General features: G+C 45.1%; 1 protein-coding gene across 7 annotated transcripts in view; it reads left to right on the forward strand.

The window, feature by feature from the left end:
• The window catches only part of LOC119374501 (UTP--glucose-1-phosphate uridylyltransferase), a 97,524-nt gene that overhangs the window by 31,873 nt on the left and 50,464 nt on the right, over window positions 1–15,187 (forward strand). Inside the window, exon 1 of one of the 7 annotated variants that reach the window (XM_037644625.2) lies at window positions 11,209–11,226. The exons of 5 other annotated variants lie outside the window; for them this stretch is intronic. Coding sequence is in view for 1 of the 2 variants with exons in the window: in XM_037644620.2 (XP_037500548.1) it covers window positions 13,620–13,697 (78 nt within the window). In the remaining variant the exon portion in view is untranslated. Of the gene's footprint in view, window positions 1–11,208; window positions 11,227–13,526; window positions 13,698–15,187 lie in introns of those variants that run through there. One more of the 7 variants, XM_037644620.2, reaches the window with a different exon arrangement.

Below are 15,187 nucleotides of genomic sequence, written 5' to 3' on the forward strand. Positions count from 1 at the left end.
GGAATATGGTTAGTAGGGTAGCAGTGCGGCAAGTACATTCACTTCCTCTAGTAAACACACAAGGCGACACCTTGGAAGACCAGGCAAACTTCCTCGGCGCACACTTCGAACAGGTGTCCAGTTCCGCGCATTACTCTGAAGTCTTCCAACGGTACAAAACAAGAATAGAAAAACAAAAACTAGAGAGGAAATGTACAAAACACGAGGCATACAACCTACCCTTCAGCTTAGCTGAGCTCCAGATATCGCTTAACAACTGCAATAATTCCGCCCCAGGTTCTGACCGTGTGGTGTATGACATGTTGAAAAATCTACCTGCCGAAACGCAAAAAAACCTTACTTTTCCTGTACAATGCTGTCTGGTCTTCCGGCGATATCCCCTCGTCTTGGAAAGAGGCCATTGTCATTCCTATTCTAAAACAGGGCAAGGATCCATCCTCCGTTACGAGCTACAGGCCCATCGCACTAACAAGCTGCCTGTGTAAACTTTTCGAAAAGATGATAGACCGCCGACTTATATATTTCCTGGAAACGAACAATCTACTTGACCCGTACCAGTGCGGATTTCGCGAGGGTAGATCCACGACGGACCACCTGTTACGTATCGAGGCACAAATCCGTGACGCATTCGTCCACAAGCAGTTTTTTCTTTCTGTGTTCCTCGATATGGAAAAGGCTTACGACACCACATGGCGCTTTGGAATATTAAGAGACCTGTCCCACCTTGGTGTACGTGGTAGAATGCTAGATATAATAGAGGGCTACCTGTCGGATCGTACGTTCCGTGTCCGAGTAGGAAATGTTCTGTCAAGACCATTCCTTCAAGAAACTGGAGTGCCACAGGGTGGTGTACTCAGCTGTACACTCTTTATTATCAAAATGAATTCCTTGCGTCTTTGCATACCACGAAGTATGTTTTATTGCACATATGTCGACGATGTACAGGTCGGTTTTAAATCTTGCAACCTTTCCATGTGTGAGCGGCAGGTCCAGCTAGGTCTGAACAAGATCTCTAAATGGGCAAACGAGAATGGTTTCAGTCTTAATCCCCAAAAAAGCACCTGTGTCCTGTTCTCTCGAAAGAGAGGCCTTCATCCTGACCCAGACATTGGGCTGCATGGCCAACATTTCTCCGTGAAGACGGAGCACAAATTCTTAGGCCTTATCCTGGATAATAAGCTGACGTTCGTATCACACATTAAACAGTTAAAAAACAAATGCATAAAAGCACTGAATGTTCTAAAAGTGTTGTCACGCACTGCGTGGGGTAGTGACAAGAAGTGTCTGATGAATTTGCATAAAAGCCTCATACGCACTCGCCTGGACTACGGGGCAATAATCTATCAGTCTGCGACACCAAGCGCGCTAAAGATGCTTGACCCTGTCCACCATCTAGGCATTCGACTATCTACGGGCGCCTTTCGCACCAGCCCCGTGGAAAGCCTTTACGTCGATTCGAATGAGTGGTCGCTACACCTCCAGAAATCTTACCTATCATTTGTATATTTCCTCAAAGTTAACGCAAACAATGAACACCCCTCACACACTACAATCAATGAGTTGTCTGCTTCTGAACTTTTTCACAACCGTCCTTCTATGAGACAGCCGTACTCACTTCGTGTGAGGGGCCTAGCTGAAGAAATGGGTGTGCCACTTCTCGAACACTGTCTAATGGCTCCCGCTGCCCATCTCCCGCCGTGGCAGTGGCAGCTTATAGATTGCGATGTTTCTTTCGTCGAAGTTACCAAGCACGCGCCACTTGCGCATATCCGTACACACTTCCTCGAATTACAATACAAGTACCCACACCCTAAATTCTGTACAGATGCCTCAAAGTCTAACACTTCTGTGTCGTGCGCAGTCGTTGGTCCATCCTTTTCCGATTCCGGTATTCTGCACCCTGATTCAAGTATCTTCACGGCAGAAGCTTACGCGATACTTGCGGCAGTTAAACACATAAAACAACTGAAACTACAAAAGGCAGTGATATACACGGATTCTTCAAGTGTAGTGAAAGCTTTAAAAACTATGACAAAGCACACAAATCCTGTCCTTGTCTCGCTATACTCTATTTTATGCACGATCTTCTCCCTCAAACAACATGTCGTAGTGTGCTGGGTGCCTGGGCACCGCGAGATACAAGGCAACGTGTTGGCGGATCAGCTAGCAGCATCCGCCCACGAAAACAGTCCCAATACAGCCGTAGCTATCCCTCCGCTAGACTTAAAACCCTTCCTCAAAAGAAAGCTCAGGGCCTTTTGGCAGAGCACATGGGATAGGCACACACAAAATAAACTGCATGTTATCAAGCCGCAACTAGGTAATTGGACACCAGTATCAAAGTCACGCCACACAGAAGTTACACTCTGCAGACTTAGGATTGGCCACACATACAGTACACATTCATACCTTTTGTCCGGAGGCGATCCACCTTTGTGCGACTACTGTGGCGATCCTTTAACCGTACTTCACACCCTACTACAATGCACGGAACTAGACGCTCTCAGGAGAAAGCATTTTTCATCTGCATACCTGCAGTTCCCACTTCATCCCGCTATGTTCATTGGCAGGGAACCCCTTTTTAAATATCAGTCCCTCTTTGAATTTTTAAAAAGTGTACATAATTTCAACGTAATTTTTCCAGGCGCTCCGTAGCGCGGCCTCGTGATTGAGGCTGCTGCTGCGGTTTCTATCACAGGAAGCACCTGCCTCCCGGCCTTTGGGCTCAAAGGCCTTGAGGAGGCGTTCGTGCTGTTTTCCCGCTACTCACTCGTAAATACCATACTCACTCGTCATTCAACCCACACCCATAGATCGCATCACTTGTCAGTGCCATAATTTTATACTGTATACACCCCTTTTACGCTTAGTTATAGCGCGTGATTTTAGGTCTCTATACAGCCACAATAAACCCTGTCATCGTAATCATTGGTCATCGCTAACGCCACACAAAAGACATGGCGCTCTTTGGCCACCCATGGCCCTTGCGCCACAAAACACCACTAATCATCATCATCATTAGAATTGTAGTAGCGGGCGGAGTGCAGACAAAACAAGCAAGCAACGTTAGGTTAAAAAGAATAATCTAAGTAGCTGTAAAATATGGAGATGTACGTAGATTATAATGAAGAAAATAATTAACAAAGGTCGATAGGCTTAACGACCCTCCCCCCCCCCCCCCTCTGGTTGCTATTGTTGGTCATCGAATGAGGTGCAACCTGGTCTAGCGTCAAGCTGCTCAATGTAACACACCTCGGGCTGGGTGAGAAAACACATCCAGTGGAAACTGCTATGAACAGCCCAGCCAGATCTGTGCAGTCGGGCGTGGCAAGGAGCGTGGGCGAGAAGTTACCATTTTTTCAAGCGCGCTCTCTTCTTACAGAGGCCCGACCTCCCTTTCATCGGTGGGCCCCGCCTGCTGTACAGCAGATTTCTGGTTTGTGTTAGGTTGGCTGAGGTAAACGAAAAGCGCTGTTTGGGTGAGATTCCCTTCGTGCCACGGGGTGCCGGCGGCGCAGTGAGCAACACTCGCGCACAGGAATCGCAGTAGGAGAGCGATCGCGTTTCATCGCGAGGCGCGCTGGCGCAGCATCTGACGTCACTTCTTTACCCCGTGCCACCCTTCCCGGTGTAGCTTCCAGCGTGGCGACGAGAGAAGGAAGAGCGCTCGACGAACACCGCTCCTTCTAGACGCATTCCCGAACATTTTTGCGGCTATCGGTTGGCAGTAAACTCCGATACTGAGGTCATTCCATATGATTACTTGGAAAAGCGGTTCGGGACCTGTTTGAAGACCCCCAGGAAGTAGTTCGAAAATTTTCCGGACACTATATACGGCGTGCCTCATAATCGCGCCGCGGTCCTGTCACTTCGAATCACCAAATTCGATTATTTTTTAAATAAAATAAATGGAGAAAGAAGACGAAGATTGTTGGCGCGCGCTGCCGGCCCGGCCTGCGGCTCCGACTGACCGATCAGAAATGAACGAGAGAAAATTGTGCGACGCCCGCCGTCGCCGCCGAGCAGGACCGCAGCTGGACCCCACGCCGTAGCTGTTCGCCGGCAGGCGGCAAAATTTCCTGGCCAATTGCCTCTGGCGTCGGTCGTGCGACGTGCACTAACCACCGCGACCACTGTTGCGCCGCCGGCGACGCTCGTTGGTTGCGGGAGCGGATACCGCCCGGTTGCCGCCCGGCCCAGATTAGCCACGCCCTCCGCGTCCGCTGCCGATGCCTCCATGAGGAACGCTACGGACGCCCTCAGTCCGCGCCGAAGGTGATTACGCGATAGTGATTGCGACCCCAATTCTCGTGCGAGATGGTGTTATATCTTGATTGGTAATTGATTAGATAGGAGTAGGATCGAAGAAAAAAGATCTTTCTGTTTGGGATTACTGCAGCCAGCAGTGCAGTCACTGTCCAGCCTGCTGTTGTAATTCGTATGAGGGATGCAGTCTCTGTAATTGACAAGTGTTGAGAAGTGAGCATAGCAATGACAAATTGTTGTGTTGTCAGAATTCTTTCTATCCGTGATCAGGCAGGCCGGAAGGGAGGGCTTAGAATTCTGCGCACGTGTCGTGGACGTGCACGTCACGTTCCCAACTCCGACTCTGGCAAGGTTTGCTGGGAAGTAGATTTTGCGTCTAGCTATCGTCCGGTGTCACGAGTGCGATAGAACGTGTGAGCAATCCGTTGATGTCATTGTGGTGACAAGTAGCGACACGTGCAGGCGGACGTGCCGACAGGCTCCGCAGAGCTGTCGGCTCGCAGTCAACTTATGAACTTTAAGGCAATGTGATTGCCACAGCGGAGCAGCTGTCAAACTGGAGTTGAGTGTGGCTGGCTGCTGGCAGTAGGTGTTTATAGGTTACTGCGTAGTTGAGTGATATCAGCAGCCACGTTGAATGAACTTCTTAACGATCAGCCTACACAATAGACAAGCTTGGTGCGAAAGAAATAAACAAACTAGGCGCCTTGACGTGGCCTCTTCATGCTAACACCTGGCCACTATATTGTATTTGCTATGTCATCACAGGATTGCCATATTCGCTATGAACTGTAGCTTATCAACTACCCTTTAAACTGGTGCTCTCTGGCGCTTCCTGTCTCAAATTGACTTACATCATGCGCTATTGCAAACAAGACTGTGAGCATGACTGTGCACCTTTGTTACGTTACATGCTGTTCAGGCTGTTTGTTATAGTGTGGGCGTGGAGTCTCGGAATAGAGCAAGGCGACACCTTTTGTATATACATTAATCTAGCTACAGTTTTACTGTACTCTTAGTGAAAGAAAAAGTGTTCTTGCTGGCTGGGGTTTCTATGCAAGCATGCATGCTTCACACTGGGTCCGTGTATGCCGATTTGTTTTATTTCATGCTGTCATAAATGGTACGAACTTCAATTATGGTGTTTTCTAATTAGAAATCTTCATAATCTGGTGTGCCTTCTAAAGTAGCACAAAATTATATGAGTTTGTGGGATGATAATTGTGCAACGTAGATCAAGACACAACCATATAGCACTATGCATTGTCTTGCACTTGAGCTAATGCGTCACACAGTTTACTCAGATGTTCCTTCCATTCGGTCACAGTGAGTAGCTCAGTATTTCGGATGGTACGCTGTTGAGTAAAAGAGATTGTGCCCTACGGCTTCGCGGTCACTGCACATCTTTGGCAGCTAAAAATAATGACAAGGTGACAGTAGTGCGGGGGCATCCCTCGAAGCTGGGCTTTGTGCCCAGGCAAGTTCGGTGTCAAGGTCACGTCCCCAATGCCACGTCTATTTCGAAACACGTCTTTTATTTGGTCATAGACCTTCATCAGACAGCTTTTATGATTGAAGTCTCGAAATATTGGCATCGTTTTGAATGCTTTCTTAACAAGGGCGAGTCTAAAGGAATCAATGAGAGGACTGGCTTTATTCGAACATATACTGTAGACTCTCAGTAAGCGAAAATCTCCTAAACGAAATTGCTGCTTAAATGGAACAACTTCCTCTAATATGATTGGTTTCGTACTTAAATTCTGCACCCCTGTTCATCTCTCGGTAAATGGAGCTCCTGTTAAACGGAACATTATTTCCTGCTCCCTTCAGGTTCCGTTCGATGAGAGTCTACTGTAGTTTGTAACCTTGATGCTTTCTTTTGGCAGGCAGGTGACCATTAGAGCAGACGGTCGTGCGTTGTTTTTATGTGAACTTCACTAACTACATTAAGATTTGTTTCTATTTTAGAACCATTTTCTGTGCAGCGGAATCCCGAGCACCTTTTATGACTTTCAACATATATCATTGTCGTAAGGGGAAGCAGCTTATGGTACGTGGTGTTTCTTTCCCTGAGGATGCAAATGCCGTTGATTGGCTACAAAAAAAGTTCTCTATCTGAAATATATATATATATATATATATATATATATATATATATATATATATATATATATATATATATATATATGTGTGTGTGTAACGTTACAAAACAGAGACGCGTCGTGGTTCAGTTGCCATGCATTTATTCTAATGCACGCGCACTTCTTCGTCGCCTTCTCCTACCATCGCCTTGTTCATGCGTTACACTTTTCCCCCTCCCCCCGAGAAAGTCGCAGTTCAGAAGGTACAAAATAACGCCGCAGTTTGCTAACATGAACAATATCAGAGTTTCTACCTAAAGGAAACACAGAGCGGTCGATCTCGTAGTTCACTGGTGAGACCTTGCGTAGAATCTTGTAAGGACCTTCCATGATGGAACTCAGTTTGCCGTTGTTGGGATGCCATGGTGTCTCGTAAAGGACAAAGTCACCGACTTGGAACTCAATCGGGAGAAATTTCCTATCATAGATGACTTTGTTCTTATTGTGGTAGGTGATGGAATTGTGAACCGCAGCTTTCCGCGCTTCTTCAACAGTTTCTTCTCGTTGTTCCAGAATAGTTGGATACGATGGAATTCCATACATCAGGAATGAAGGTGCGTAGCCGGTAACTTCGTGGGGCGTTCTGTTGTACTCGTCTATTACTTCCGAGAGCAGTTTTGTCCAACACTTCTGTGGCTCGTCATTGATCTTACATTTAAGTCTGGTTACAATGGTCTGGTTTGTCCGCTCATTCATACCATTGCATTGCGGATGATGAGATGAAGTGAAGAGTTGATGTATTCGGTTGTGCTTTAGGAACTGCTTAAATTTTCCTGCAGTGAATCCCGTTCCGCGATCTGAAAGGAACTTCCTTGGTTTTCCCGCAGCAAAAATGGTTTTCAGGCATGAGATGTAGGCGTCACTGTTTTCACTTTTATGAGCGAACGCCCATACGTAGCGAGTAGCATGATCAATAACCAAATGGATAAACCTTTTTGATGAGCCGTATCCAGAAAATCCTCCAATGGTGTCCATTGCGAAGAGGTCAAAAGGCTCTTCAGCTGGAGGCAGTGATTCAAGTGTCCCATACTTCTTTGTTTTCGTCTTCTTGCATCTCTGGCATGTATCGCAATGCCGAATATAGGTGGCAACATCGGTTACCATATCCGGCCAATAGTATTGTGGAGACAGGAGTGACAGTGTCTTCTTCACTCCGACATGCCCGAAATGTTGATGTGCGTTCTTAAGAATGGTAGGGCGCAGTTCATGTGGCACATATATCTTCCTTAGTCCTTTTCTTTTGACGATGACTATGTTGTTTTCCAATGAATACGGTCCTCTTGGGTGCTCATTGGTGCATCGTTGAAGTTCGTCGTGTGACAGAAGTTGAACTATGGGGGCTCTGGAGAGTGTATCCGCTTCTACGTTGCTTACGCCTTTTTGATGTTTGATGTTGACTTCATACATTGACAACTTTAAAGACCACCGGAAGAGACGACCTTGCGGATTCTTAACATTCGTCAACCACTGAAGTGCAGAGTGATCCGTTACGACAGTGAATGGCTTTCCGTGAAGGTAGCAATGCCATTTATCAATGGCATCTATAATGGCAAGGCATTCTCTCTCTGTAATAGCATAGTTCATCTCATGCTTCAGTAGTTTGCGGGAATAATAGGCAATGGGATGTTCCTTGCCTTTGTCGTCAGGCTGCTTCAGCACTGCACCAATGCCTTCGGCAGACGCGTCACAGTACACAGTACATGGTATAGAAGGATCGTATATGCGAAGCACCGGTTCTTCAGTCATTCGCTCCTTCAGTTCCCGAAAGGCTTGCTCGCATGCTTCTGTCCACGACCACTTGCTGCCTTTGCAGAGTAGTTTCGTGAGGGGAAGAGCAATATCGCTGAAATGAGGGATGTACTGTCTGTAAGTGTTTACAGTGCCCAGGAAACGCTGGAGATCTTTCTCTCGTTTAGGTGTCGGAAATCTGAGTATTGCAGCCACGTTACTTTGCTTAGGTGTCACTATTCCACGTGAAATCTTGTGGCCCAAATATTCAATGCTGGATCTTGCAAACTGGCACTTTTTTCGTTTTAGTCTTACGTTCTCGGTTTTAAGAGCTTTCAATAAAGCGTCAAGGTGTCGTATATGATCGTCAAATGTCTCCGAGTATACGACCACATCGTCAAAGTAGTTAACATTAGTGAGCTGATGTTTGGCTATTATTGATTTCATGGCTCTTTCAAATGTAGCCGGAGCGTTCTTTAACCCGAACGGCATTACCAACCACTCATAATGACCATTAGCCGTGACAAACGCAGTTTTCTGAACGTCATCGGGATGCATTCGGACATGCCAGTATCCGGACGTTACATCCAACGTAGTGAAAAACTCCGCCTTTCCCAAGTGGTCAAGAATATCATCTATACGTGGAATTGGTTGATAGTCGGGTACCGTTATGGCGTTGAGCTTGCGGTAGTCAATACATAGCCGAGTACGTCCTTCGCCCTTCTTTTCCGCTAAGATGACCGGTGCGGCGTAGGGGGATAACGAAGGCCTCACAACCCCTTGCTTAATGAGGGCGTCAACTTGTTTGTTAATCTCCGCTTTGTCTGCCTGTGAACATCTGTATGGTGCTCGATGAATTGGGACAGCATTGGTAAGTGCGATCCTATGTTGCTCAGTAGTGATGCATCCAATATCTGTTTGGGATTTCGAAAAGATCTCGTCATACTTGTTTAAAAGAGAGTCGAGCACCGCAGATTCACGCTCTGATAAGTTTTCCGAAGTCAGGGTGTTCATCAGTGGGGCTTCAATGGTTTGCTTTGCATTATGATCCGGTAGGTTCAAATTTTGACGTCCTTGCGTCACTGACTTGCTTTCCAAATTTACAGAAAGATTGAAGTACGAAGCGCTGTCTAGGCCAAGAATTAATTGCGTTCTCATGCCTCGCAGAACGTGTACATAAACTTTCTTTGTTACATTCCCAATTTGCAAATGAATGTTTACGCGACCCAAAGTTCGAATGCTTGAAGTAACTTGCTGGACAGCGATGCTGGAGTCTCTCATCAACTGAAGTTTGAGCTGTTTGTACACATCCTCACTGATACAAGTAATGGTGGCTCCTGTATCAAGAATTGCAGTTACTGACCTTCCGTTGATGAGAGCTTTGAAGCGTATTAATGAAACTCTGGGTCGCTCTCCTCGTTTCCCGGTCTAGTCTCAATAGCGGACACGTTGCCGCGGCGCGGACATTCGTTGTGCCAATGAAACTGCCGTGGGAAGCCAGCAGCTGAGCAATATCTACATTCGTTTTGTGGGGCACGCGGTCGAGAAGTCAACGTTGGCTGCTGCGGTCTGCTGAAGAGACGTGAAGCTCCTGATGTAGTGCCAGGATTACGAGCAAAAGAAACTCCTCTCACCCGTTTTAAGGATGTCTCGACCCGTTGAGCAGCGGCGAGCCACTCTGATGACGAGGTGAAAGACAGTCCGGCGAGCGCTAGTTCCACATCAGGAGGAACACCGTCAGTCAGTCCAGAAATGATGTGGCGCTCTTTAAGGTCGGCCAAGGAGCCCAGTCGTTTTTTCTCGTCGTAGTAGTCCTTGATGGTCTGCCCTCCTTTCAGCCGGTAGTGAATGAAGAGACGAAAGGCATCTCCGTCGGTCGTAGCAAAGCGGTTTTGCATGCCGCTCTTGATATCGTCCCATGTCTCGCCTTTGCCGAAAATCTCTGTTAGGTACCACTTGAACGCTTCCCCTTCGATGTATTCGCTGAAGTGACTGACCCGATCGCTGTGTGTCCACGATGCCTCGACCGCCTTCGTATCGAAAAGAAGAAGCCACTTGTCGACGGGGACGTCTTCTGGTGTTCCCTTGTACTTCGGTATGTTGAGTGGAGGCTTCGGCTTAGCCATGGCAGATTGATGAGGTCGATCCTGTCGACTTGTGTAACGTTACAAAACAGAGACGCGTCGTGGTTCAGTTGCCATGCATTTATTCTAATGCACGCGCACTTCTTCTTCGTCGCCTTCTCCTACCATCGCCTTGTTCATGCGTTACATATATATATATATATATATATATATATATATATATCGGTTGTCCCAGCTATCTTTATCCAAGGGTTAAAAATTACAATATTAGAGGCAGGCGAGTGCAATCAGTTGCAAATTGCTGACAGCCACCTTGCGTACTGCAGACAATTTTTTGTTTGGTAATTAATTAAATTGTTAATTTAGCTAAATTGCTAAATATTGGCATTAGGCAAGAAATGCGACTTGCAAAGATCGAGAGCGTCTCCAGAAAACCCCATTGCGGTATTGCGATAAAGAAAGCCTCACGTACACCATTTTTTCCAAGCTGCAAAGAAAGCGGCCGCAGCTGATTTCGTTCGCTCAAACCACGGCTGAGAGCAGCACGTTCGCCGGCGCGCGAAGGCGCTAGTCACGTGGTTCTTTTTGTATTTCGCGAGCTTTCTTTACAGCTTGGAAAAAATGGTGTGCACTGAGACTTTCTTGATCGCAAATAACGCAGTGGGAGTTTCTGGAGACGCTCTCGATCTTTGCAAGTCGCGTTTCTTGCCTAATATCAATATTTAGCAATTTAGTTAAATAATCCTAATTAACAAATTAATTAATTACCAAACAAAAGATTGTCTGCAGTACGCAAGATGTCTCAGCAATTTGCAACTGATTTCACTGGCCTGCCTCTAATATTGTATTTTTTAACCCTTGGTTAAAGATATCTGGGACACCCGATATATATATATACACACACCTGTGTAGTGTCGTATTGGGCGTGCATATCATTTGCCTTCAACATTGGATGCCTGCTTTCTCGCACAGTACTGGCCTAGCATCGAAGATGTGTTCTGTTATGCGTAAGTACCAGCGGCCACAGCTGCACACAATTAGCTTGTGTGCACTGCGTGCTTTTCTTTTTTTCCACCTCGTATAAAGTGCTCTACCTGCGATTCAAGTTATGTGCAAGTACCTAAAACGTATTTTGCAAAGTGGGCAGTGCCACTCGAGCAAAAACACAACAAAAGTACTGACAGGAAACCTTGTCACTTTGACAAATGTGGAAACAGCATCGATTTTAAGATAGTTTAAATACAAAAACACAATCAAGTTTATTTTTATGCATGTGCAGTGTACATTTCAAGCACAGATACTCAGAAGATCCAAATCATTGATATCAAGCTGAAATGAGACATATGCTACAAGATACTGGCTATGTAATCGAGTCAGGCATGGCATCATGCTGCCTTTCTGAAGTGCACTTTATGCTTAATGGTCAGTTTCGTGGTGCAAGCGTGACCATACATTTCTTAGTATGTTTACGGCATGTTTTAAATGTCGCTACCTTCATTGAAAATTCTGATTTCGTGGCTCCTACTTGGTAAATATTGTGGAAAAACCTGCTGCCATGCAGCTGAACAGTGTTATTTTCATTTGATTTGCAATTCAGATTTTTTCATTTCACCTTTAGTAAAATGCTTACATGTATAAATATAAAATGCACTGTTGTTAGTGGAATGTGACATTTGTAGAACGGTCGATGAAGAATTTTATGGTAACTTTAGTTGATGCACTTCTGCGTTTTTTTAAATTTGTCCAGCAGTTGCATTTACCCTGACCTGTACATAAAAGAAAGTGATGATAATAATTTAATCGGCTAAACTGAGTTGAATTACTGATCACAGTAGATCACAGACCGGCCAACATCTTCATTAAAAGCCAGAAAATAGCCAAAAAATTTCTTATTACTGCATCTGGGCTGATGGTTTATACTAGAATTCGTAAACTGGTAATGCACGTTGTACTCTGCGGTGGCATTAAAAATTATATGCACCACTGCTAAGCAAAAATGGTGGTGAAGTTCTTGCACAAAATAGGAATAAGTGCTGCATCAGCCATAGTTTCATGAAAGACAGGCGGATAATTTAACCCCCTTCATGACAACACACCTACACTGAGAGTAAATGAACAGCTCTACAGCATCCAGTACTTTCAGTTAAGCACTTTACACATGTTATTTGAACTTGTAGCATTAAGCTAGTCACAACTGTTTCGAGATGTGCGCAATATGTTCTCAGTGTAATTGTTTTTATTTTTTCTTTCGCTTTTAGTTCACTATCCTGAAGTGCGGAATTGCACCCACAGCAGTGCTTGTAGAGGTTATAGTGCAGATATCGTTACTAAAAATATGTATCTATTATAGTACGGGTATCTTATAGTACATTTGCAGGGAGTGTACATGTTACATGAACGTACGGCTGTTGATAGCATGTTTCGCAGCTTTCGCCGTGCTGGCTATGCAGCCAAATGGCTTTGACGATGCCAGTGCATACTTTCTAAATGCTTTTGGGCTTATTGTGTCGGGACAAAATAAACTAAGTGTGCTGGCACGTTAAGTACAGGATCGTTTTTGCGTCAATCAGTTGTATATAATGAATGTAAAGAAGAAAAAAGTGACACAGATTCAGGCAGAATGCTTTGCGACAGCATTGGTCTTGTCAGCAGAGCAGAAAGTATCTGCTGTGTTTCTGGAATCGTATGACATACTTTAATTTCACCTGCACGGATGTTTGTATTACCTCGGCACAGTACCGCGTGTCCCTGTGATTACTCTGTAGTAGCTTGGAACAACTAGGAACGAACATGGGCTGCGTTGATGGCCTTGTGGCTCCCAGAGCAAGCAAGCACAGTTGTTCAGAGGCAGGAAGTTGACGATAGTTAAATGCAGTAGAGTAAAAAAAATATTGCGCACATGTGGTTCCCGAATCAGCAAGTGCACCTGTTCTTTAGCATAGCTTCAGCCCCTCTGTTTTCTTTATTTTTTTAATCACTATGGTGCCTGCCACATGCCTGATTGTGTTGAGCTTAGTTTGCATATTCAAAGAAATTTGTTGCGCATAATATACGAGGACAATGAACACAAGGTACAAACAGGGCAGGCGTCAAAACTCTTCGAATACGGCTCGCCACCAACTAGCTCGAAGCAAGGTTCTGCTTGTCTCAAAACAATGATCGATATTGTTTGCGATCTTTCAGCTCGCTTTTTTTAAACTTGCACCTGCTTCAATTCGAGGTTATTCCTGGTAAGCAGGTGCGACGCTGCTTTTTTATCGGATGTTGGGAAAGGTCGCATTCGTAATTCGCAACCTTTCTTTCCCGTGCCGACGGCGGCGAGGTTACGGATGTTTTCATTTCCAAGGCACGTTCTGCCTGCCGTTGGTCGCAACACAAAAGCTCGAGTTTTGTTCAAATCATGACCACGGCCAGTAGCAGTAAAAATGGATGTGGCGCGGTGCTTGCGACTGGTAATCAGTGCATTGCGGGCTACAAGGTAGGGATCGATACCTTATTTGCTATATCTCTGCATCGGCCCTTTCTTTCTTTATTGCAGTTTTCGTGGTGAAATTTCAGTGGCTGTGTTGTTCATTCACTCTGCTTTCACTGTCCTTGGAGCCATGTGGCAATGCGGATCATAGTCGGTTTGCATGAAAAGAAGGAAAAGAATAGCTCGTATAAACGGACATTACACAAAGCGTTCAGTTAGTGCAGTTTTGAAGCTTGAGGTTCACCACTGATTACAGCGAATCAACGATCCAGGTTACAACTGGCACTACGTCAAGGGCTCCGAAAAGTGATGTGCGTTCATCGTATCTTGGTTTTGCACACGGGATCTCTAGGATAATATGGCCGACGTTATGTGCACTGTTGAGGAGTCCACCGACAAGCGAAGCCTGGCTAGCGATTGCGAAGGTGATGCGGGCTGGGCCTGATTAAAGCTCAAGTGTCCAAGTTTTTTTTTTAAAGCTTGATGCTTAGGTTTATAAACTATACTGATTTTGCTGAATTATTATAAATGGGGGGAAAGAAAAGCCTCTTCTGTATATGCAGGTCTTAAGCATTTATTTTTAAAGGCCTCAAAGTCTTTTGAAGGTCTTTGATGAGGTCTTTAAAGACCTTATTATGGTTTGCACACCGATTGGCAAACAGTTTTTTTTTTTTTCTCAGGTGTCATCCATCTACATAAAGGCTCCAGAGTATGGCTTCTTCTTAGTGTCTAGCTGAGTGAAAGCATAGACCGCTTCCTGGAGCTGTTATGTGAAGTCTAGTTAGAGGGTGTTAGTTTAGTCGGCGGGGTGTTATTATTTTCTAATGTCCATTATAGAGGTACAGGCTCTCCATACTATGTGAGTGGTTTTATGCGCTTTTACACGTAGCTGCCTCTTGCCTGTATGTAAGCACATGCAGCCAATTGAATAACAGTTTGCCAAGTTAATTTTTCAAAACTCCACATTAATCTGCGTGTAAGCCAGGCAATGGGATCATTCACTTGTTGTTTGTTTGGCAGTGCCGAGGCAATCGGGGCATGTTTTACAATTCACGTGGCTGCCTGTCATTCGTTTGCCGATTGCTTCGCAGTGTCGCATTGTGTTCTGCTGACGTGTGGTACAGTTTTCCTTGCCTATCGGCACTCGACTTCGGTTTCCCACAGCTGAGGACAGATAGATGGGCTGACGGTGTGCACCGGCCGTAAGCTCTCCACACACAATGAAATGATGTCTGTTTTTATTACTTGAGTTCCTGCGTTGTTGCTTTTTCTTTTCAGTAATTATATATATATATATATATATATATATATATATATATATATATATATATATATATATATATATATATATATATATATATATATATATATATATATAATAACTGTTGTAGCCAAGGAAGGGTTGGAGGGTTCAGACCTCCCCTGAAATTTTTCAGATTCAGCACTGGGCAGAACGCGAAAACCACCTTTGCAGATAAGTTATGTATCCAGGGGGA

Source organism: Rhipicephalus sanguineus, chromosome 11 (genome assembly GCF_013339695.2).
Source record: "Rhipicephalus sanguineus isolate Rsan-2018 chromosome 11, BIME_Rsan_1.4, whole genome shotgun sequence".
Taxonomy (NCBI): domain Eukaryota; kingdom Metazoa; phylum Arthropoda; class Arachnida; order Ixodida; family Ixodidae; genus Rhipicephalus; species Rhipicephalus sanguineus.